The sequence below is a fragment of the Astyanax mexicanus genome, chromosome 16, assembly GCF_023375975.1.
Source record: "Astyanax mexicanus isolate ESR-SI-001 chromosome 16, AstMex3_surface, whole genome shotgun sequence".
NCBI classification, from domain to species: domain Eukaryota; kingdom Metazoa; phylum Chordata; class Actinopteri; order Characiformes; family Acestrorhamphidae; genus Astyanax; species Astyanax mexicanus.
Genome location: NC_064423.1, coordinates 35,118,814 through 35,144,094, shown reverse-complemented (window position 1 = coordinate 35,144,094; position 25,281 = coordinate 35,118,814). Strand labels below are relative to the sequence as shown.

Genomic DNA, 25,281 nt, shown 5'->3' with positions numbered 1-25,281 from the left:
TGAACGCACACTCTGGTGTGCTATTCCAGCAGGACAATGCTTTTCCTCATACTGCTGTTACCATCTTAAGAACTTGCCCTGAAAACACAGGCACTATTCAAAAGACCGATCGCACTGGCAGACCTATCAACACTCCAGCCCTACTGCAAGGTGTGAATATTCAAGGTGCATAGGATTGATTATTGCAGAACACCAATAAGATGCAGATATTAGAGCTCCACAGGTATGTTACACACTACTTCTTCATGTGTAGCTCGATAAAAATAAGAGATTCCTCATATCAGTCTAAAACGTATTTTTTAGTGAACAACGTCTAGTGTACTGAGAAGATGAGCAGTGGGACAGGTCAGTGGAAACAGTGGATTATAATGTAAATAATGTAAAACACAAATATAGTCAATATACATAGCATTATAGCAATTACAGCAAAAATAGATAATTATAATTTAATTTACAAAAACTTTGATATGGTTAATAAAATCTGACCATATATTAATGGTTAATAGGATGCGGACAAATTCTGTGCAGACCATGGACAGCTTGTAAAATGTATATACATTAAAAAATAAGATAAAAATGATAATGCTCATCTGATTTTCTACTCGTCTTCTAATGGGGGGAAAAGGAGACAGAGTTTCTTACTAATGTACTCTAAATGAAGATGCAATGAAAATGCAGCGTAAGAAAAAAAAAATCTGTGGCCTTGTTTATTTGCAGTTTTACTTTAATCATTTATTAAAGGAACTTTTAAACAGGTAGTTTTACTGTTCCTCCTCATTCACTCTGCATGCATATGTATGTTTAAATGGGTTTTTGAAGGCTTTTTTTTTTCAAATATAAATTTGTTTGGTTTGTATTCTATAAAAATATGTCGCGACTTAAAGACAATGAGAAAATGTTCTGAGACCCGCTGAGGACCCTCTGATTTATTGTCCCTGGTAACTTTTATCTTTCTTCTAAATATCAGTGCAGTCAGACACTTCTTTTGATGATGAGTGTATGATAACATGCAATGCTTTAATGCAGCAGAGCAGCCAAAACAGCCCCAAGACTCAAGCTCTTGTTCTACAGCATGGCTATAATAAGCATGACCCCTCAAATAAGCATGGCTTAAGAGGTTTTGCAGGTCGGCCAGTGCTGCCGGACGCTGCTCTCTGAGATAATGAGGGGAAGGGGAACAAGGGATGAGCGTGCCCGGCCACTGAAATCCATTTAGAGAGAGACACAGGATAACGGCTGCTGATCCAACATCTGACTCCGGCCAACCAGCTGCCGATTAAGGCTGGCTTAAGTTCCCAAATGGGAACTTTGTTGGGAGGGACCGGGGGAAAGGGGGTGCGCTCTGGGCTTTAGAAAACAGAACCCTAAGAAAGACTTCAAGGCCAAAGCTGGGCACGCCCACAGCCGTGACCATCGCACTCACCCCAGGCACCACAGACTCCTTTACGGGTCACAATGCTGGACCCCCAAACACCCCCCTGCCTTTACAAGCTGAAGCCTCCAAAGGCTGAAGGTTATACGTTCAGCACCGTGACCCAGCGAACTGTGGAACTGTGGGCTTGTCTGGAGATGCAGTTGGGAGTTAGCCGTACCCCCCCTAAAGCCATCTGCCACCCGCTGTGCATAGTAGCATGTTTCACAATGCATGCGCACACCCTCACACACACACACACACACAGGTCATCTCCTAGCCATAACTCTGGCCTTATTAACCCATCAGCAGGGGAGTCTTCATGCACGGCTGACAGAGCGAAACAGAATAAACAGAGGAAAAACAAGAGTTCTCTCTCTACATACCTTGTAACATTCTCATCTAATTCCAGCTGCAGCATGATAAATCAGCATGAATAATTCCCAGAACCCCTTCCTAATAGCGACCTAATGATGCCATTATAAGCCCTGTGCAAATAATACAGCTTCACATTTCTCCTCCGGATTTTGAGGGGTGCCCACCGCCTTTCATATGCATAAATTAGCTTAATTCGAGCTGCATTAGGTTAATGGGAATACTTGCCTTGGATTCGGAGTTAAGAGCGTTTTTAGTGCACATGATAGAAAATGCACCGCAGGTACAGGCACTCACATTCACAAGAAGGCCAGAAGGCTATTTATTATAATATATGATAATGTATATAAATGTCCACAGCATGTGAAAGAACTTCTCTCTTAGTATATGCACTACCTTACCAAAAGCTATTCAAACAGCTCAGAAATGTTCATACCTGTGTAGGTTATGAGGTGTTATCTTGTGAGTAAGGATAAATTCCACAACTCATGGGTGGGCGCAAAGTGGTCCAGCAGACAATCAATCAATAAATAAATAAAATAGTGGTCCAGCGGTCCAAAACCCTGCCCTTATGATCGGGAGATTCGATCAGGTTCAAATCCCTGTCATGCAGCTCCCCATCAGCTGCGGGAGCCCTGAGAGAGCACAATTGGCCTTGCTCTCTCTGGGTGGGTAGATGGCGCTCTCTCCACACATCACTCCAAGGGTGATGTCGCTCAGCACAAGGCGTCTGTTAGCTGATGTATTGGAACCCAGTCGCTGCGCGTACTTTGGAAAAAATGGGGTAAAAATTTGGAAATAAATAAATAAATTAATTAAATTAAATAACACTTAACACAATCCTGTGTCACAGAGGCACCACTGGATCTGGTTGCAAATGTTTTGGCTAAAATTTGAAGAAAATATACCATAAATGTCAAGGACAGTGATGGATTGGTGGTGGAGTGCAAAGTTTTACCATCATAAGGTTCTGGATTTGCAACTGTTGGGCCTAGTACAGACTAGCATCTCCAATCTGGTACAGCTTAGCTATTAGGACAATTATAGAAAAAAAAAATTAAAAATAAATAAATAAATAAATGATGTTAGCATTTTTTTCTTTCAGTCTTGTTTAGTGTAGTAAGTTGGTATTTCCTAGGTTCATGAAAACTATGCGCTGGGTTATGTTACATACAGCTAGCATTACTAGAGCTTGGTTTGGAACTTCAGACCAACCAGTAAATGCTTGCCAGTGAAAAGACTACGCAGCTTAGACAGGAAATCTACAAACCTGCCTAGAATGTCATTAGATCACGCCCCCAATCATGGCTTTGAAGGCCGTCCCATCCTCCATGCTACTATGGCCATGTGCATCTTCTTGAATCCCTTTCACAAGCTAAGCCATGATTCGGCAGCAGCTATTCAGCTCAACTTTTTCCCAGTGCCTTCTAATGGTCGTGATTCTCAATCGAGATCAAACTTAGCCAACAATGAATTCATTTCAGACGCTCTCTTTCATTCCCAGCCACCCTTGATCCAAGGATTTCTATTCACCACTTTGTTTCAAAAGCTTCACCTTTCAAAGGTGATTCTCATTGCACATGAAATGAAAAATTTCTCACGGCACAAAAAACTTAGAGCAGCAATAGCCACTTCAGTTTAAAACGAGCCAGCCATTTATCAACCTGTATCAGGCAGAGCGAGGACGAGGGCTGGTCGGATGGAAATGTAAAAAAAAAAGTAAGCTTTCTCTCTGATGTTCTGCAAAGACTACAGGAAGCAAAATCAAAGGCTTGTGGTTGTGGTCTGCAAATAGTAAAAACCAGAAATCCAGAAAGTGCCAGAACAGGCAAAAAACCCACAAACACTACAGGTTTCGTATTGAGCCACCATGACTATCTATGACATCCGCTGTTCAATCACTGCCAATCCAACAGTCCAAGATGCTGCTACTGCTGCAGCAAGGCAAGTAGACCCGATACAATATTAACATTATCTACCTCAATAATTGATAATCCTGATACGGTCTATTGTGTTTATTTGTACGTTTGCTAACACACAATACCAATGCTTCCATAACTGTAACTCCATACACAGTGTAGACTGCAGTAGTTAAAAAGAAAAAAAGAGAATATATCTGCTATTGCTAAAAGACTATGATTTAATTAGAAGATTTAAAAGTTGGTCATCTTTAAAAGTGTGCAATTTCTTGGTTATGCAAATATATTATTATGTTGGCATTTTAATGGTCTTAAAATGACAATAATATTGTTTCTATCGCAATCATTTCTGGAGCATCAAATACCATCCAGATTTTTTTATTTTCATTGCGATCGTAAGAGGTCTAAAGGTAAGTAACAGGAATGTCATGCAGGAATGCAGCAGGATCTTTGAGTATTCACTGGTAACAGACTATCACTTTTAAACCACATTCGTATACGGCTGCCCGTCTCCGGAGCATAGATCAGCTTTCGGTGCTATGACACAGTCGCAGTCCTATTCAGCGCAGGTCAGGGAGCAGGTACTTCACTAAGATGACTTGCTCTGAAGTAAAACGGAGACGCCGCAGCACTGTATTTAAGGCCGTCTAATAGACGATCGGTCTTATTACGAGTCGGACGAGTTGACGGCAGATCAATTAATTTCTCGTAATACTGTCTATAAGCGTAATGAATACCTCTTCAAAAATCAATTGAAAGTTTCCCAACACAAAAATGGAATCGATAGTTAACTCCAGGTGACCCGGTGCGAGGGCTAAAAGCCTGCGTTATGGAGGCTCAGCCGGAGGAGAAGTGACGGCGAGTCGGGGGCAGCGGGCAGGATTAACGACAAGCATCCATTGTGCAAACAGACAAGCCAACAGCAGAAATCTGCAGGTGGCCACCCGAGCCTTCCAAGAGAGACAGAGAGGATTACATTAGACGACCCCTCGTAAATCCCGAGAGTGCGGCAGCAGGTGGGGAGGAAGACGAGGCAGCGGTGCGCTCGTCCTCTCTGGCCGCTCCTCGCCGTTTGTCAGCAGAAGCCACTCCCCCCCTCGCCGGGCCTGCACCGGCTCCCGCGGGACCAATTAACGCAGCCAAGTCCTTCCACGGCCTCGCTCTATCAATTAGGAGGCGGTGAGTGCATCATCGTCATCATCATCACATACATTACTGCTGAGGCAGGCCTGGTCATGGGGGTAATAATGGCTATCTCAGAAAGAGAGAGAGAGAGAGAGAGAGAGAGAGAGAGAGAGAAATGCAGGGGAAGCACTGGCAGTAATGAGGAGTCCCAAGAGAAGTGAAGGAACAGAGGAACTCGGTCCCGCTGATGTGTGAACACGCCGCCGGCTGGCACCTCCCAGCACTCACGCAGTCAGACATGGGGTTAAATCAATATTTTCAATCTCTCAGGATCAATCCAGCATCTGAACATGAAGAGAAACCTGTTAGCAGTCACCAATATGTGTAAATGAAAAGCCAAACTTCATGACCCTGATGGATCGCTTTTTTCTCCCCGCGCTCCAGCTCTGCTTCTCAGTGCTCCGGCCCTCCATCACTGTCAAACTCCCTCAACTAGCTCCACACTTAGCAGCACAAGTTGCATGGGAATTTTCCCTCCGATTCCTCGTCCCTCACCCTCGACTGTCTGAGTGCAGGTTATATACATTAAAAAAACAAGAACATCTCAGTACTGTACAGGGTATCCTAATTAAGACAAGACAAGACAAGACAAGGCAATGTAGCTTAGAGGTGTGCCCTATCGTATCGTACCCAATAATATCGCCAACATTTTTTAATACTGTAAACGATATTATACCCTGAAATATGGTGCCATATCACCCACCCCTAATTATCACATCAGGGTACTACTTTTTTTTTCTGTTTTTTAGCAAAATAAAAATTCACACTGTTCTCATTCCCCATTATATATCTACTAGAGACAGATTATATCTGTCTAGTATAATTTAATTTTAATTCTGAATATATGGAGATATATGGAGTGCATTATTATTATTATCATGACATTCTGGATCATTGACCTATGTTACAAATGTGATCAAATGCTTGTATTTTTTAATATCTCAGTCAGGGGGTATTATATCATATCATATCATATCATATCATATATGCAATAGTAGTGTATTCTTGAAATACATTTTTCAATTCAGTGATTTTTGTCATATTGCCAAGAGTATTGTTATCGTTAAATTGCGATACCTATCCATCCATTAATCCATCCATCCAATCTATCTGATACATACAAGTGACATGCACTTACTACACAAGGGCCTAACAGTGGTAGCTTGCCAAACCAGGGTACTGAACCCACAACCTTGTCATTAATAACCTGGTGCTTTTGCTGCTTAGTCACTCCTGTCTTTTTAATAGACTTTTCCCCCATTTTACCCATTGGAATTTTAAAGAAAAAGCAAGGCACAATTACACTAACATGCCAAAAGTTACATGGGTAGCAGTACGTAAACTAATCATGTAGTGTTACCTCAGGGAATGGCTAATCTTATTGGCTTGGTAACACCTACACCTGTATAATTTTATCTTTACCTGTATAAGCATTATCTTGATAATAAGTTTGAACATTGGCCAGTGTGCTCATGGCAAGGCAGTGTAAATTATCAGCATTCAAACAAGGATTGACAGTAGGTGCCAGATGGGTGGCATATTCCTTTTAACAAATTCAATGATCCAGAATGCCACGTGTGTACTGGGAATATGTCATAGGAAGCATTACCATTCACTGCACTGTCCACTGTGGGTAGTAATGATTGAGACCAGTAGCGTCTGTCTAGAATTGTTCATGCAAACAGACTCAAACAGTGACTCTGGCAGAAATCACAACCACATTCAATACAGGAGACCCACATACCCCACAGGTTAGTGCAGCATTCTTTAGCTTCTAGTGGCAAATGGCAAAAGTCATGGTACACAATACTAGTTATTGTCTCATTACATGTGACATGTCATTGTAGGTAAAAAATCTAAATAAATAAATGATTACAGCTCCTGACGGCTTGAGATGATCAGTGGCGCTGTGTCTTTAAATGGTTCAGAGCAGCCTGTTTCAGTTACACAAAAGCAGCCAATGGGAGCAGTGCAACCTGAAACCAGTCATTGCACAGGCTGCCTGCTCTGCTGGACACACTCCACAACCTCTTCAGCACCGAGCAACGGCCTCTGAAAGCTCCTCTCTGCTCACAGACAAGCGCTTCCTGCAATCAAGGCTTAAAGCACAATCAGATCTACTGAACACTACAGTCTTCAGATAAACCTCAACATGGATTTAAATGATCAAAAATACAGATCATCATCAAAAACTAAGCTTAGTGTAATATTACTGTAATTAATGCAACTTTCAACAGGCTGAAATATAGACTGGCTAGACTTAGGGACAGAGATCTGATCTGATCAGATCTATCTGGATTTATCTGATCTATCTGACCTGATCTATAATCTATCTGATCTAATTTATCATCTATCTGATATATTTGATCTACTTACCTGATTTATCTATCTGATTATCTGATCTTCATATTTGATTTATCTATCATACTATCAGATCTATCTATCCGATTATCTGATTCATCTATGTGATTCATCTTCCTCTGTGGTTCTTTCTATCTGATCGATCCATGTCTATCTCTCTGCCTGTCTATCTGTTTGTCTATCTGTCTGTCATTCTATATATTTTTCTCTGTTGCTCTACCTATCTGAACTGTCGTTCTATCTATCCGATTTAATCTATCCATCTATCTGATCTAATCTATCATCTATCTGATATATTTCATATATTTACCTGATGTATCTGATTATCTGATCTTTCTATCTGATTATGTGATTCATCTATGTGATTCATCTTCCTCTGTGGTTCTTTCTATCTGATCCATACATCCATCCATCCATCTGTTTGTCTGTCTGTGTCGTTCTACCTATCTTTCTCCATTGTTCTATCTATTTTTCTCTGTTGCTCTACCTATCTAAACTGTCGTTCTATCTATCCGATTTAATCTATCCATCTATCTGATCTAATCTATCATCTATCTGATATATTTGATCTATTTACCTGATTTATCTATCTGATCTTTCTATTTGATCTTTCTATCTGATCTTTCTATCTGATCTATCTATGTGATTCATCTTCCTCTGTGGTTCTTTCTATCTAATCTATCCATCCATCCGTCCATCCGTCTATCTGTCTGTCATTCTACCTATCTTTCTTTCTTTCTCTGTTGCTCTATCTATCTGAACTGTCGCTCTATTTTTCTGAACTGTCGATCTATCTATCTGAGCTGTCATTCTATCTCTATATATCGGTCGTTCCATCCATCCATCCATCCATCACCGTCATGCTGTCTATCAGAACTACTTGTATTGCTAGTGTAGTGCTGTAAGTTCCTTAAGGATTTTTTTCAGTCTGTTAACAATTCATTAATTACATTAATATTACTAAAAATATATTAAAAAACTAATATAGTTTAGTTTTTAATGATCCATGTTCTTGATCATCTAAATCTAGGCTCTTATTCTGTAGATCTGCCTGTGCTTAAAGCCCTGACTGCGCTGATATGAAGAGAAACAGGACTACAGTCTGTATTTATAGAACTACAAAGCATACCTACACGAGTAGTGGAGCTGATAAGATGGATAATGGGGAGAAAAAGCAGGAGTTGGTTGTGTGTAGATACTGAATTTAAGCCCATGTTTCCAAGATATGGATTAAGTTTAAAGTCTTTGACTACAATTTAGTCTAAGATTAGGGTTAAATCTTTTCTGAGAAACCAGCACTTAGACTCTTCATGATCCTCAGACGCCTCCTTCACTCAGTTCACGATAAACAGATGCAGTTTGCTAATAGAGCAATATGAGATTCCCCAGCACATTCCAAACTGATGAGGAGCCAGTGTGAAGTCTGGAGCCTCGAAATGCCTTACCAAGCAAAAGTCCAGACCCAGACAACACAGTCTCAGTCTGCGCATGAAAATAAGCACGCCTTGGAATTTATTCTGAAATTAAAACAAAAGTCTCTAAGGTATTTTAAGTCTGCCCCCCACCATCACCATCACCATCACCACCAATCACACACAACAAAAGCTAAAACAGAGCGTGAAATCTGAAGAGACAAAACACCTTTCCCTGCAGCCGTCCAGACTCAAAACAACTGCTTACAGCTGTCAATAACCTCACATCTCACACAGCGTTCCCAGCACACACGCCTCAGGCTGCTGGTTCAGGGTGGGCAGCCATGCAGGAGATGGGTCAGCTAACCTGAAGACCATTTGCTCTCTGCTGCAGGTGAGGGGGAATGTTCAACCTGTGTGGACACGCAAAGCCAAGACACTACCTATATTAAACACTCCAACAGTGTGAGAAAAACAGAGCAGACGGATGGATGGACTTAGCTGTTTATATGGATTTTTAATAAACTCTATTTTAAGGTGTTTTACATTCATCTACCTTCCAACAAAAACATTTTTACAGTTTTACAGCCATTGTAACCTAAATAAGTAGTTTATTAGTCACCATTACAATCAGTACACTAAATAGTGACAACTTAAATCTTAGAATAACTTAACTTGGGCAATATCGTCGCTGTCCAATGAAAAACAAGTTTCTCCATTTTTGTCGATTTTAAATTCACTACACTTGAAAATTTCTTGATGAATGGACGAAAAGAAATACTTTAAAAAGACCTGAAATAAACTTTTTTGCATTGACTTCCATTGAAAGTTTAGAAGTTTTTTTTCTCTCTCCCGTAAAGCTGCTCTTTTGGAGATAATTGTTTTTCATTGGACAGCAACTATATGCTTCCAGCTACCAATTTTAGAAGTTAAAAGTTAGAAGAAAGCTTTCTAAACATTACAATTACTGCTTATAGAACATTCAATCAATACAATTTTTAATTTAACATTTTAAAGGTTCTGGTAGTGTTGCTGCAGCATAACTTCTGACAACATTTTTTTATTTTTAGTTCTGGGAATGCTACTTTTATTGTTTCCATAATTTAGTATTGGTCTACCTGGGAACATTACGTAACAAAAAAATATAGTAATGTTGTGCTGCAAACTATTATTATTACATTATTAGGTCTTTAGAACTCTTTTATAATTCCCCTCCTAAAACCTTCTTAAAACATCGCTAAATTTTCTTATAACATTCTCTGTTAGATTCAGATTCTCTGTTCCTACTTCATCAGAGACTAGAATATGTGTAAAATTATTTAGATTAGAAAATACAACATGTTCATAATATGCACACACATGGCATAAGTCATGGGACAGCTGTGCTGTGTTAAAACTAACCACCCTGAGTGGAGGCTGAAATTTTGCTTAGGTAACTTTAATAATTTTCAGTAATGCCGTGTAATACACTGACATGCCGCCAAATGTCATCCCTTCATTTTTCATCTCTTCAAGGCAAATTTTCATGACCATGCGATATTTAAAACATTAGTGCAGACATGGACAATAAAACCAAAAATCAACTAAAACTACAAACAAAATTGATTATAGTAGGTCTAAAATGAATTTTTAGTAATAAAATGTGTGTCAGACCCAGAGAACTCTATTATGTAGGGCTAAATTACTGAAATAACTCTGAGCTGATTTACTTGTTAGCTCAAAATAGATTTTCTCCATCGATAAACTGGAACACAAAGATTTGTAGACCAAATTTCCATGACTTCTCCAAAACTTTATGGGTATTTTTATTTTTCCAAAATTTATCCAGGCCTGAAAATAGCTATTTTCAAATACCATTACATTTTTTTTTTAGGTTTTTCATGACTGTTTGAACCCTAATGAAAGCACTGCAAATAATACCTTACAACAGTACAGAAAACAATTGATTTGAAAAATGGTAGGTATATGGTTGATATATGGTAGATATTTGTTAGAAGGGCTTAATGATTAAACTGAGTGTCGGAAAAATGTCTTGCAGACATCTGTGAAAAACAGCAATTCAGCCCAAAACTACTTCGCTTCTCCTTCAAAATAACGGAGGAGTCCAGAGTGATCCACTGTAAAACAGAACCTCAGTAGCTCAGACCATTTGTCTGCACCACAAACAGGAAGAAATTAGAGAATGGTGGAGAGTGCCCAGCACCTGGGGAACAGTTTGCAGACGGGACCATATGTTTTTACTACCCTCTCCCCCCGCCTCAGGAGCCCAGTCCAAATGGACAAAACATCTCCCCTGTTTTACTGGTTGCTGAAAAACTACAGGTGCTGACAAGCTCCAACAGGACTGTCAATAATGGGCTTTGTAGGAAACGGCTGCACCGGGAGAGTCCGGAATAAAAGTCTCGGAAAACAGCGACGGGCTGGTTCTGCCACGGCTATGCAGACCTTAAAGGGGAATTCCGCTGCTTTTTCAAGCTTCTTGAATAATTCAGCGGCTGGGATTCAGTGTGGTTTGATGTGAAATATGAAATGTGAAATGTGGGCACTGTAGAAAAAAGTGGACTTGGGAGGACTACAGTAAATCTAGGTCATATGAGATTTACACTAACAAGCTAAAGATCAGGAGACATAGGACTAGTATTGTAAGACTATGACTAGGCAATGACCCTTGAAAGCTGAAGAATGCTGCATCTGACCTGTGGATGTGTGTGGGGTCAATGAACTTGGAATTTGGATATTTACATAGACATTTCTAACCAAACGTTGCCGGTCACGATCATTACCATCCACTGTACTGTGCACTCCAATGCCTTCTGTGGATGGTAAAAGAAAGCCCCATATACTGTACCTGGCACCCACCATCATGACTTTTTACCATGTCCCATGTGAACTATGTTTCTGCTAGAGTTGCTTTTCTGTCCATGTGGACAATTCACGATCATTATCACCCACTGTGCTACTGTCCACTGTGGGTGGTAATATTAGCCTTCTATAGCATACTCCTGGTGCACACGTGATGCTGTGGATCGAGAAATGTTAAATGTACAGCTGGACAACTTCAGAAATCTAAATTTTAGGCATCAAACCACGCTTAAACACAACCATAACTCGCATCGCTTTGCCATGAGCACGCTGGACAGGTCCCTTTGTCCAACACAACATGCCATGCAACAAGTGGGGTCTGTATGAGTACGCTAATTAAGAACAAGAAGGTTTGTGCACTGGCTCTATGAACCCATCTAGCCCATGCTCCACCCATGTGAGCTTGCATGCTAACAAATGAACATATTATGAAACATAAGCCACATTTTCTCTAAAGTAATATAAAAAAATAAGAGATTTCTTAAGTAGGGCGAAGTTCCAAAAGAGCGATTTGACACGAATGCTAATTTTAGGAGGCCACTCACTCTTGAAACACGAAATGGGCACACTCTTGTTTAGCTTCGTGGAAGCATTAAGGATTGTACGCTAAGGGTAGATTCACCTTAGGTGAACAATGCACTGCCAAATAGCATGTCACCAGCAAAAATGACAAAAAAAAAACAGCCACCATGATTTCAGCTACACAACTGGAAGACTGCACATTAACCCAGCAGACTCCCCGCGCTGAGAAAGAATCAGGTGCTATCTAACTCATCTTCGCGCCGCGCACAGTAAATCACGCGGTAATTGGAAACGTGTTCTTCTCGGGCGCGAAAGTACGCCGCCGCTGCCACCGAGCCCACAATGGCGTGCCGACAAAAGCGAGGGATTACGTTGGAGGCGCGCGCGTGTGCGAGCGCGAGGCCGAAGTTCTCCAGACTCCATTCGGAAGCGAACACAGGTAGCCGAGGGAGCCTGAGCGGATCCCAGAATTCCTCATTATCCTCCCAGCGGGCGGCCCCTGGCTCGAGGCGGCGGTGTGAGCGCGAGGCGGCCCGGCGTGAGGGAGGCAGCGCCTGGACCCCCGCGCTCGCTGCAGCCCCGCGGGGGGAGGGCCAGGCTCGCTCATTACGCTTAACCGATCCACAGCGGCCCTGCAAACCAAGTGCCACTTAGTGTCCGTCTGAGCCAGGCCGCCCCGGCCCTGATGAGATGACTGAGCACACTGCATATCTGTAATGGGGCTAAAACAAACGGCTCATCAAAGCCTCCCAGCCATCCAACCGCACTAACCTGCGGCTGGCAATTACACGCCGGGCCTTGATCCCGACGCAGAGCGTCTTCCTGCCATCGCCCTTCGTCGAGTCCAGGTTGCAAATTAATAAATAAATAAGCAAATAAACAAACAGATGATTATAAAGCGACATGATTAGCGTTCGCCACCTTCAAAGCAAACAAATGCACTGTAAAGGCTGCTCGGGTGGTCGGGGGCCAGATCGCAGCCCCTAAAAGCACCCAGAGTTCCTGAAAAAGATGGTCCTTTCACACATAATAATCATAACAGCCTGCGTGCGCTCCTTAGGCTCCGTCCAAAGCATATTGTGATATTTAGACTGCTGTACAACAGAAGACCCAGCAAGGGTATTGCAAATGTTTAAAGGAGCATCGGTCCTTTTGTCTTTGCTTGTTTTTTAACTAATTTAAAACTGTAATTTGTCGACCATATTCAACTAAATAACTTAGAATTTTGAACTAAAACCTTGTCGTTGTTTTTAAACTGATCGCTTATCATTGTGCAACAGTCTTAACACTCCATCTCTCACCCTTATCTCAGTCTGTTCGGCTGAAACAACACGCCAGAATCTGCCGTGGGTATTTTCCATACATTGCTGTGGGTAAAAAACATGTTATGATGCCAAAAAAACGTATTAATCTAGCTGATAAGTAATGCTGGAAGTGCTTTTCCAAAATGGAGAAAATTATTTCCCATAAAAGGGCATGAAGTTGGCCACAAAATCTGTGATGTTACAGGTCTGTAAATGCTGTATAAAACTGTGAATCTGTTTAATGCACTCAATCACTTAGAGAGCTAAGTAAAGGAAAGCATTTGGTGAACTGCATTTATTGTATCAAAGTTTATGTAACACTGGTGAACTGCAATTCTAACACAGATAGTGGCCGATAAACTCATGGGAGCTCATTACAGGGTATTATTAGACAGCGAATAAATTCACTCTATGCAAAACATTATGTGACAAAGTCCAACTGTTCATACTTTTTTAACTTTTTTTTTTTTTTTCATTTTTAATAAACTAAATGCTGTAGTGGGACATCATGTTCCGGGATGCAGTGCTAACACTATGACACATCCTATACACAGAAGTTTGAGGTGCGTTCTGGATGTCACAAATTGCATTCAACTACACATAATAATATGTTTTTAATGAACACACAGACACAGTTGGGCAAAATGTTTACATAATTAAAAAATGACAACCAACGTAAGCAAGATTAATTCGGTAAGAGCAGGGGTGTCCAAACTTTTTTTGTTGGGAGCCAGAAGGAGAAATATATTTGAAGTCACGGGCCACAGACTCTGTAATAAAACAAATAATGAAATATACCACTTTAAATAATACTTTTTCCTGATTACTTTCATTTACACACCATTTTACTTGACTTACTATCTTTATCTTTGACAGTGTTGTGTAAACTAAGATGTTTCAAATTGATGTTTAATTTCATGATGTCTCTTAATATTAAACTCCTTAATTACGGCAACTTTTAGACTCTTTGGCCCGTTTTTCTGCAGACTTTTTTTGGACTGTATGAGAAACCTTCCCCAAAGAAGTCCACACCTCCAGAGAGGGACTTGAACCCAAGACTCCAGCACTGATAGGATGATAGGAAAATGTGCTAAGCACCAAGCAAGTCACTCTTGCCTCTAAATTTTGACTAATGTCCTGTAAAGTAAGAGAGTGACATGCTGCTAAGCGACGCCTGGTAATTTGTGGATTTGGGTAAGATGTTCTATCCATCAGTTGGAAGCTGAATTTGAAAAAGTGTAAAAAGCAAGAGCGAGGGCGCAGCTATACGCAGCGAAGAACTTCTGAGAGCAACTTACTGAAGTGCATTATTCAAAGCAAATTGACTTAAGGTGCTCCCGCATGCACAATAACACCCATTAAATGCATTTTCTTGGAACTCAATGTCCCATTGTGCTTTTCTTGTCGTATTTCACATCTGGTCATGTGTTCGGTGATGTACTCCAGAGGGTATGTAATTGTCTGCGGCCGGGCTGAATGGAGGCTTGCAAAGCAGGTGAATTATGTAAGTGCTGTCCGTGTCTTTGGCTCTTTGCTGTTTGGTGGGGGGGTAGGTGGGTGGATGAGGGGGTTTTGGTGGGTGATTGGGAGGAGGGGAGGGGGGACTCGCCACTTTCTTTCTTCCCTCTTTTTTTTTCTCTTCCACAGCTCCTCTTCACCACAAAGCAGCTGTTGTGATGTTTTTCACTGCTGTCACAATTAACCTCGAAGGCTGGGCGGGGAGCCAGTGCCGGCGCAACTCGGGGCAGCGAGCCCTTCAGGTAAACAGTATGATAAGCTTAGCCGCAAAAATTAGACACTGTTTTGAAGCGAGAGGCAGTTGCTATAGTGACTGTTGCTAATTAACTGCATTCAGCCGGAGGAACAAAGGGCTTAAGGGCACTCAGGACGGCGTCTCGTGCAGAGAGCAGCTCGTACTGCACATGTGCAAAAGCCCCCCCACCATCACCCATCCCTCCGCCCAACACACAAAATCTCCTCAATAAAATACCTGAGCCTCTACCACACTACCACCCCCCCCCCTCCTCCACACACACACACACACATACACACACAACCCCCTGCACTTCACACATGCCAGGAGAAGTGAGGCTGCCAGCAGCCTATCGGAACAACGGGCCGCTGGACGACAATTACGATGATGCGCGAATCGTACCGACGTCCACCGCCAGGGGGGTTAGGGGTGCCCTCACCATTCTCACCACCCTCGCTGCCCTAAAACAAAAAATAATCATGGCGTCCCAGGCCAATCAACATCCTCCATCAGCAGCAAGGGCCACTTGAAGAGGATCTCATCAGCTCCAGTGGCATTCTGGAGAGACAGCCCGCCGGCAAGCGCATTTCATTAAAGCGACAGTAGAAGATGGATCAAAAATCTCTGATGTTTTACTAAATACACCGTGCAACAGGTTAGCAAAGAGAAGGTATAAAGAGAAGGGAAGGTTTAGGAAAGAAACACAGTAACTCTGTACAAACTGTAATTGTAAGCTGCTGCTGCTGCTGCAAGGTCATAGTGTAGAGAGCTGCTTGCAAACTATTAAGGCAAGCAGGTCATATATCTGTTGCATGTCGTGCGACCTCTATGCTAACAAACTGTACAAAACTCTCCTTCAAAATATCTAATGGCCTACTGCAGTCAAGCAGATATCTGATGTCTAGCCTTGAGCAGATACAGTAACTAATATTTTTCAAATGTTAAGCACTACATGACTTTTTTTAATTGCTTCTCCAGCATTTCACATTCTTTTTTACAAGCACTCTAATTTACGATTAGTTAAAATGTACAGCATTGAAAAGACAGCCATTATTAAAATGCAATATAAAAAAAAGTAAGCAATACCAATGAAAGACCAATTATTGCGTAATCCTTCTTTAATTTGTTACTCTATACAGTTGGGGAGCATAATGCGATTTCAATTCAACGTCATAATTACAAATTATACTTTAAACAGCAGAATTCTGTTTAACACCACTGCCATAGATACAAAATCATACTTTGCACCCTCCAAACATACAACAGAGAACAGAGCACTTTCTCAGACTTTTCTCACATTTAATAATCCAATTGTTTAAAGCAGCATTAAGCGAAAGTTCTTGCTCCTCAGCTGCCCTACGATTGGAAAGAGGAATTTGCAACGTGAGCCACCACTGAAAGTGAGACTTTTTTTTTATTAGACGTTTAGAGATAAAGAACTATTACTGAAAGAAAAAGAAGTATGTGGACTGAGGTCGTAAGGTAATATCACAGGATTTCACATTATGACTACGTAAAAATGTTTTCTTTCTGATAGCTTATATTTATTCATATTGTACTTATATTTCAAATAGCTTTGTTTTAGTGCACTCAATACTTTCTACTAGAATTGTATAGGTTTCACTTTAGGTTTTATACATATTTCTTGTTTTATACAAGGCAAACTGAGCTGCTAGAATCTGTGCACATTATAAATCGGCCACTAGAATTGTGCATCCTAAAATACCTTTAAAAACTGATATAACATACCATATTGAGACGACCCACTTTAAGCTGTGACTGGAAGCATGTCTTACGAAGATTCTGTACACTGCTTGCTGCAGTTTGTGGTGACTGTGTGGTCACCACAATGGGCAACAGTTACACAATACAAATTCATTAAGACACAAAGCAACAGCTTATGCAACAGCTCTGATTTCCACGAATGCCACCGACGACATGCATAATGCAGGTGTTTACAATCCCCTCGCCCAGAGAAGAAGATGCCCCATTCATCAATCTGCAATCAGGAGAAATATTAATGAATTCTGCTCCTCTAATTTGCCCGGCCTCCCCGCTGACATTCTCGCCCTCGTGTTTTGACAGTTGTAACGGCCCTCGTTAATGGTTGAGTGAGTGTGCGGGTCACAGTTCACGGGGCAATGGCTTTGGCACTAGGACCCGGCGACAGCTGCGGGGCTGAAAGACGAGCCCGGCCCCTACAAAGAGCGGCGAGCTACAATCTGCTGCCTTCAGCTTTCTCCCGCCAAACAAGTTTCAGCAGAAGGAGGCCCCGCCCACACGCTGCCATTCAGAGCTGCCCCTCCTGCCACAGACAGCCAGTTATCTGCTTTTAAAACTCAGAGTCTGGATTAGCTCTACCTGGGGAGCGTGCTCTGATTTAACCCTGTACTGATGTCTGTGCATAATTTTAGATTAATTAATCTTCTGTAACTGGCTGTGTTTGGTCACATGACACTACAGCAATGTAATAACAAAAGCAGAACATAGAGTCTTAAGTATATGATCATCTTAACCAATGCAAAATGGAATGCATTAACAGCATGCAGTGTACTGTTATATCTTATTATTATTATCATCATTATAATATAGGGAATGAATTGGTGAGCAATATGGCAAAATTTCATGGTATTTTCGCAATAATTAAACAAAAAAAAACCTTTAATATGACAAAACAATGAATTATATATATATAATTTTTCAAAAACTACGATATTAAAAAATACAAGAATTCTATCAGATTTGTAACACAACTCAATGATACAGAATGTCATGAGACTAATAAGCCACTCCAAAAATCTCCATATATTACAGTAAAATAAATAATACTGGACAGATATAATATGTATATATACTGTATAATTGGAAATGAGAACAGAGTAAATTGTTCTTTTGCTAAAAACAGCAAAAATGTTAGTACCCTGATATAATAATTAGGGGTGGGTGATATGGCACGATATTTCAGGGTATGAAATTCACTTTCACAATATTCAAAAATGTTGGTGATATTATTGGGTACGATACGATAGGGCACACAGCTAGTATCAGTTCCAGTTATAATCCTTTGTTTTTAACCACTGTGCTAAAGGTTTTAATTTTACTATAGTACTCGTAAAAAGCTTTCAGCTAAACATTTAGGGAGATCAGTCAATCTGGACTGAACTGTATAAATCCTGTGTGAGTCCGGAGTGATTATTATATGCACAAATACTAAAAATAAAAGATGATATTACACACAGCTCGAATCAAAGATCGAAACGGCCAACAATCAGCATTAACATATCCAGGCCTGGAAACAAAAAAAAGGTATCAAAACATCCTTAAATAAAAGAGAAAATAGTTTATTTTGGGAATATTTTTGCACCTTATCACGAAAAAAAGCTGATGACATGATAATCAACCTTATAAACAAATAACTCACTCAACATATAAACTGAGGATAGAGAACCCCTTAAAGTTATGAAATCTTATTTACAAAATGCTGCAGAGGGCTCTTTGAAAATTTGAAAATGACTGATACAGCATATGGAGATGCATGCAGGAGCTTCATGACTCTGAGCACTGTTCAATTCCTATACCTATAAGACAAAATCACTCAACAACATTACCATAGTCATTATAGAACAGTAGTTCATTTCAAAAACAACCAATAATATCAGCCACAGCTTAAACCTGGACACCCCCCTGGTCTGTTACACTGCTTTTCCCACAAACCCCTGGTGCTCCATAAACATGTGACGATTTGCTTAACAAATCTTTTTTTATGAGCTTTCTGTTTTCACCAAGGTAAGAGAGACACAGCTTGAGGCTGAAATACAAATCTGCAAACATGCACACACACACACATTTGTGTAAAGTATGGTGTGATCTGTGCTGAGCAGGAAGGTAAAACAAGCTTAATTAATCCACAATATGTAGTGAGTGTGTTGAGCAGCAGCGTGTGCTATAATGAGTGCTCGCTGTTCCTGAAGCCGCGCTCACGCTCACGCTCGCCCTGCGGTCAGAGAGGCTGGGAAACGCTACACCAGGCCGGCCGTGGACAGAGCTGTTGAGTAAACATGCAACCAGACACCCTGAACATCTGGCACTGCTGACCCCTGCTCAAACCCTATACACTCAGACGGGTCTCACACACACACACACACACACACACACACTTAATATAGCACTTAACTTATCTTATCTTAACTAAGAAGCTAAACGCTTAGCAGCTTTCTAAACCACTTTCACTGGTGCACATGCCAAAAAACTCAGATCCTACATTTTAAATGATATGCAAGTGCCTTCTTTTCTGATTGGCTACCCTGCCTTTTCACTGCTTCACTCCTGGCTTTCAGGCTAACAATATTGAATGGGTATGAATGTGGTGGCTAAACTTCTCTTAGCTGAACAGGCCCAACTGTAAAGGTGTTGTTTTTTTCTGACGTCACATGACAATTTTTTTTGTGTTATGCACAGGCCTTTCACGATAACAGTTTTTTGCGAATGATATGTTGTGCCAGAAATTTTTGCGATAAACGATATAGTTGCAATTTTAAGACCAATAAATGCCACTTATATAATGATACCATATCGTAACAAAGGAACCACACCCCTTTAAGGACAATAAACTTGACGTGCAACTCCGGTCTGTGCCAGCTGGCCCGCATTGGACTGGCATAAAGACCTTGCCTCATTTTGTAAGTGCAAACACATTTATTATAATGATTGAGGTCATGTCCATTTATTGAACGATACGTCGATAATGTAATTATTGTGACAAGCCTAGTTATGTGTCTTTAAATGAGACTTCCTTATTTTCTTTTCTTTATTAATTTTAATAAAGAAAAGAAAATAAAGAAGTCTCATTGAAAGGCTGAAATATTAAAATGTTAGACATATTCTTTTATTTCCTGTTGGACCTTCACAGCAGTATCGATTACACCAACTAAATCTGGGAGAGTTCTCTCAGATCTCCAAAGCAGTGAAGCGTGAGCAGGTCTGGTCGTTGGTGTTAATCATTTAAAACTCACTGGGACAACCCATTTTTCATGCTCTAATCCCGGGCGAGGGAGAGGGAGGGAGAGAGAGAGAGAGAGTGTATGAGGCGGAGGGGCTGCAGTGTGTACGGGTGGGGGTGAAGGGGGTGGTCCGTGCACTCTGAAGCCCCTCTTTGTAGCGGCAGCTGAGAGCCATCGCTGTGACTCCTAAACTTTACATTTCATTTGGCCGGAAGGGTCACATGACAGCTGCAGAGAACGCCCCCAGGGCCTTCTGCTTTCACTTGACACTGACGGGCTGTGAGAGACTCCGACGCTGCAGAAAGAAAATATGCCCTCTTTCCATGACATCACCCAGCCAGGATTTTGGAGGGGGGTGGGGGGGGGGGGGTGGGGGGGTGCACAGCTGGTGGCAGCCGCAGTACCATCTGCTCCTGACTAATAGTTCATGCTGCTTTACTTATAGGCTCCGACTCCTCCACGCCGGCAGCTCGAGCGACAGAGAGAGAGAGAGAGAGAGAGAGAGCGAGCCCTGCCGCTGACGCTGACGTCCGCACAGACCGGGCGAGATAACACATTAATTCCTGATCGACAATTACGCTCACATTCTGCCGTCCCCGCTTCCTCGGACCGCTCCGTTCCCTTTCTCACCTCCGCCCGTCCCCTGCAGATCCGCTGCCGGCAGATCAAGGTGCCCAGCAGGGTGGAGGTCACCTGGTGGGTCTGTGTCACATGAAGCTCCTCCGTCTAATTTAATTGTGAGATTTTCTAAGAAGCCGTCTCCAGGCTGCGAGACCTCACCCACAGCATCATTTAGGAGGTGTCGACTGGGACTATTTGAACATCTTGAACATTCTGAGTGGTGTGATGTCGGCTTAATGTAATCTTTAAATAAGTCTGATGTGTAATGTGGAATTTCAGGGACAGTGACGAGTCTGTAACTGTGAAATGATTCTTATAATCATTTGTAAAGTGCAGGGAGTCAGCCTCATGTGTTATTTCAGATTACTTTATGGAAGCCTGAGGAGCATCAGATATATATATATATATATATATATAGCTATTATTACCAGTCAAAATGGCAATATTACAATAATATTAACTCAGGGTTCCTGCACCATTTTAAAAGACAAATTTAATGCTTTTAAAAACATTTTTTAAGACTTCAATAAATGCAATTTAGGGCCCAAAAATGTAGTCATAATTTCTTAGCTAGATTGCCGCAGACATTAGCTGGCTGAATGTTAACATTAGCATGTTAGTTAGCTCGCTGTTAATGTTAGCCAGCTCATCGCGAATGCTAGTATGTTAGCATGTTGACTAGCTCTCCACTAACCTTAGTTCTCTCCCCGTTTAGTAAGTTAGTATGTGCTTTCCCACCAACCATCAACCATTAAACACACCATGAGGAAATGTAAAACCTACAGCAAATTTACACTAAATGTAAGACAATTTAAGACCTTAATTACCCGAATTGTAATTTAAGACATTTTAAGGACCTGCGGGAACCCTGTAATTTCTGGAGATACACTTCTTGACACAGACAAGGCAATGAGTATGCTGCCAACTTGGCATTCAGTTATGCTTCAGGCAGATATGTAAATGATCACAGGTGTGCTTCCCGGCTGCACTAAAAAAAAAAAAAAAAAAAGGCTTTCAGAAGCTACCCTGGGGTAGTGTACCTCTTGGTGAGAGATATGTAGAGGTCTGTAAGTGACACTAACAGTTCACAGCTGGTGTTCTCATTAACCTACTGATATCTGGGAGTATGTGGGTCAGTCCAGACCTCAACATTATTTGTAGGTCTGTCACAATAATAATTATTTGTGGACGATGCATCATTTACAATAAGTGAGTCATTTTAAGACCATTAAATGCCACTGGTATAATATAATAGATAACAGAATAGCATAACAAAGCATTCATACCCCTTTAAAGACAACTAACACATTTTTAATTATTCATATTTGGAAATTATAAATAATTTTCCAAGTTATTAATCATAACTTGGAAAATATATACTTTTTTTCATCTACTCAGTCTTTCTACACTGTATGTATGGAGTCACAATTATTGAAGCACTAGACATTTAGCATTACTGGTTAAAATACTGCTCACTAGAATATATGTTATATAAACATACAAACAAATAAACACATATAACAATATTATTGAGGTCATGAGGTAATGAGCTATTTACTGGACGATAAATCATACTTGTAATTATTGTGACAGGCCTAATCATTGGCTATGTTTAGAAAAGAGCAGAGAATGCTCCAACTTCTAAATTATCTGCTTTAACGCTTCTGGTTGAATAAAACCCCTACCACAAGTTGAGTGAGCAAGAATCCTATTCATTCTAATTCAATATTAATCCAAAGACAATCTTTCAGTAACACTGCAGAGCTCTTACCATACATCTTGCCCTCGTCTGAAAGGATGATCTTGCGGCGGCCGCAGGGTGGGTAGATGGCCAGGGCTTCCTGGAAGCTCTGCTCGATGTCAGGACTCCACACGCCCTCAGCGTCGTTGTCCATCGGCTTGTCCGCCGAGTCGCTCATCCTCTCGATGTCTTCGGCAGGACTTTCGCTGCCGCTCCAGCTGCTGGGATCAATGGTGGCGGTTGAGACCTCCAAGCCGAAGCCTGGAGCAAACTAGGGTGAGACCTGGAAAAGTAAAAAAAAAAAAAAAAAAAAAAAAAGATTAGGGATTGACTAATTTATTATTTAAGGGTTTAGTTAAGGTCTGATAATGAGGACAGACAATATACTTCAAATAGAACAATTATTTAAGCTTATTAATAGTACGTTTTTTTGTTAATAGTGTGAGTGTTGCTTCAAAACTCTAAGAAATGTCATGAAATGTGGTATTTTAATTTGAACAGACAATAGAATGGTAGACATGTGATGATACACAAACCAGGTTTCCTGTATCTATGACTCTATGTAGAAAAGAGAGAAATAAGGAAGGTAGGAGGAGAGAAGAGAGAGAAATAAGATATATAACTAGCTACTAGTTATAGCTAATGGAGGCATGCACAGCAGCACTGACACTGCGTGAGGATGCATGCAATCGCTTCATGGCTCTGAGCACTGTTTGATTCCTCAGTTTGCCACAACAAAAGCCACATAGTGACCCAGAAAGCCACAGTAGATTACATGGGACTGACATTAACATAGAGAGAGCCAAGTTCAGCTATCGCTACTATCCTAGTCCTGTACAGCTTGTAGCTTTCTGCTAAAAAAGCAGACAGTTTGTGAACAGGCATAAAATTGAGTAAACTAAAACCAAGGGTAAGCGAGTGATAAGTGATGCTAAAGGGTTTTTTGCAGTTAATTTAAGTAAGTAGCTCTATTTGCCAGCATTCTGTCCCAAGTTGGAGTCACATCAACACAGGTGACCGCTTTTTAAACTAGCTATTGTTCAATTCTGTTGTTTATAATAAAGACAGGCACAGCAGCACAGGCACTGCATGAGGATGCATGCAAGCGCTTCATGAATCTGAGCACTGCTTAATTCCTCAGTTTGCTGCAAGGCTGCAAAAAATAAAAGCCACATGGAGACCCAGAAAGCCACAGTAGATCACTTCGGACTGACATTTACTCAGAGACAGACAGTCTTTTGTTAAACAAACAAATGCCAAGTTCAGCTATTGTTACTATTCTAGTTCTGTACAGCTCGTAGATTTCAGCTAGACTTTGGGTTGGAGAATGGTTAGGAAAGCTGAATATTCACATCCACACAGGTTCCCGCTTGTGTTGACCAGAAGATCCAGCTGAAGCACGACAGAAACAATCAGGTCCGACCAACTCAAACTAGGTCTACATGCATCTTCATGAAATACATAACAGCACACTTTCATTAAAGATATTGTCAAGCAATAATTCCATTATTTAGCAACAAAAACAGCTCAACTGGCTCCCAGATATGATACTCATTTCCCCGATATTAAGATCGTATTTCTATTTTCTCAGAGGCACGTCTCTCAGCGTACTTCAAGTACGATCCAATTGCCCTGAGAAATGAGATGGGTCGGACGAGGAGGCAGCAGGCGTATAATCTTAAAACACTCGCCCAGAACCACCTGGCATCTCCCGTAAAGCAGCAGACTTTCTTCTCTAAAAAGGCCTTTATCAGACTAGCCAATTTCAGGCCAGCTGTCTGGACCTTCAAACGGGCCCTTAAATCTGGATGGAAATCATGTCGGCCGACGGTGGGAGGCACGGCACCTCCGCTTCCAAAACATCGTGAGCAATATCAGTATCACTTTCAACTCCAAACCAAATAAAGGAACCCGATTCCAGCCAAAGAGAATCTGCTTTTCCCATTCGGATTTGGCTGAATCAGTGCAAAGGCTTTTATCCTCCATGTCTTTCAGTAGTGTAAGCAAACTGTGCCAAATGAGCTATACCCAGAGGCCTAGTCCAGAAGCTCAGTCTGAGGAGAAATAATAGCCTTTCAGTCCTCAGACTGCAGAAGTCACAGCTTACAAAAATATACAGTCATTTGATTTGAAGCTATTTAACTCCTGCAGATTCACTGTAACAATACAGAGACACTCAAAAGTACCAGTTTGAAAACACCCCTTCTCATTCAGTGTTTTCCTTTTTTTTGTATTATTATATTGTATTTCATACAGTGTAGATTAACACTAGGGATGCACCCAATATTTGGCAACTAAAATCATTTGGCTGAAAATGGCAAAAAATTGAATAAGTAAAAAGACCATATCATTTATACCAAACAAAAACTACTATTTAAAACTTTTTTTAAAACAAAATATAGGCTATTTAATTTATTTAAATGGTGAACAAAATGGAAGCATGAATGGGTAAAAAAAAAATGTTCGATACTTGTCTTGTGGCCAAATGTTTTAAATAGTTTCAGCCGAAAAATATAATTCTGGTGCACCAATAATTAATAATGAAGGATTTAAAACTATGAAGGAACTATAGAATAGCACCTTATGATTTGAAGCCAGTGAACTTAAAATGCCTTATTATTCATGCGTGTCTCTACTGACCGCACTACACAAGATAATCCAAAAAAAATCACAAACATGAGAACTAGTGGATGTTCCTGAAGTCCTGAGTACAAGTAACACTGGCTTGGCCCTGCCCCCTCACCTATAGCTCCACCCTCCCATCCCTCCATCCTCCAATCCAGCTCTTCAGATCACTATCTCTCATCATCTAGCT

General features: G+C 41.0%; 1 protein-coding gene across 7 annotated transcripts in view; it reads right to left on the bottom strand.

Moving 5' to 3' along the window:
- tead1b (TEA domain family member 1b) overlaps positions 1 to 25,281 on the bottom strand; it is a 115,649-nt gene that overhangs the window by 47,778 nt on the left and 42,590 nt on the right. For all 7 annotated transcript variants that reach the window (XM_015607221.3, XM_015607220.3, XM_007254650.4 and 4 more), the window contains one exon: positions 22,497 to 22,749. In XM_015607221.3, coding sequence (XP_015462707.1) covers positions 22,497 to 22,644 — 148 coding nt within the window. In that variant the 5' untranslated portion in view covers positions 22,645 to 22,749. The remainder of the gene's footprint in view (positions 1 to 22,496; positions 22,750 to 25,281) is intronic.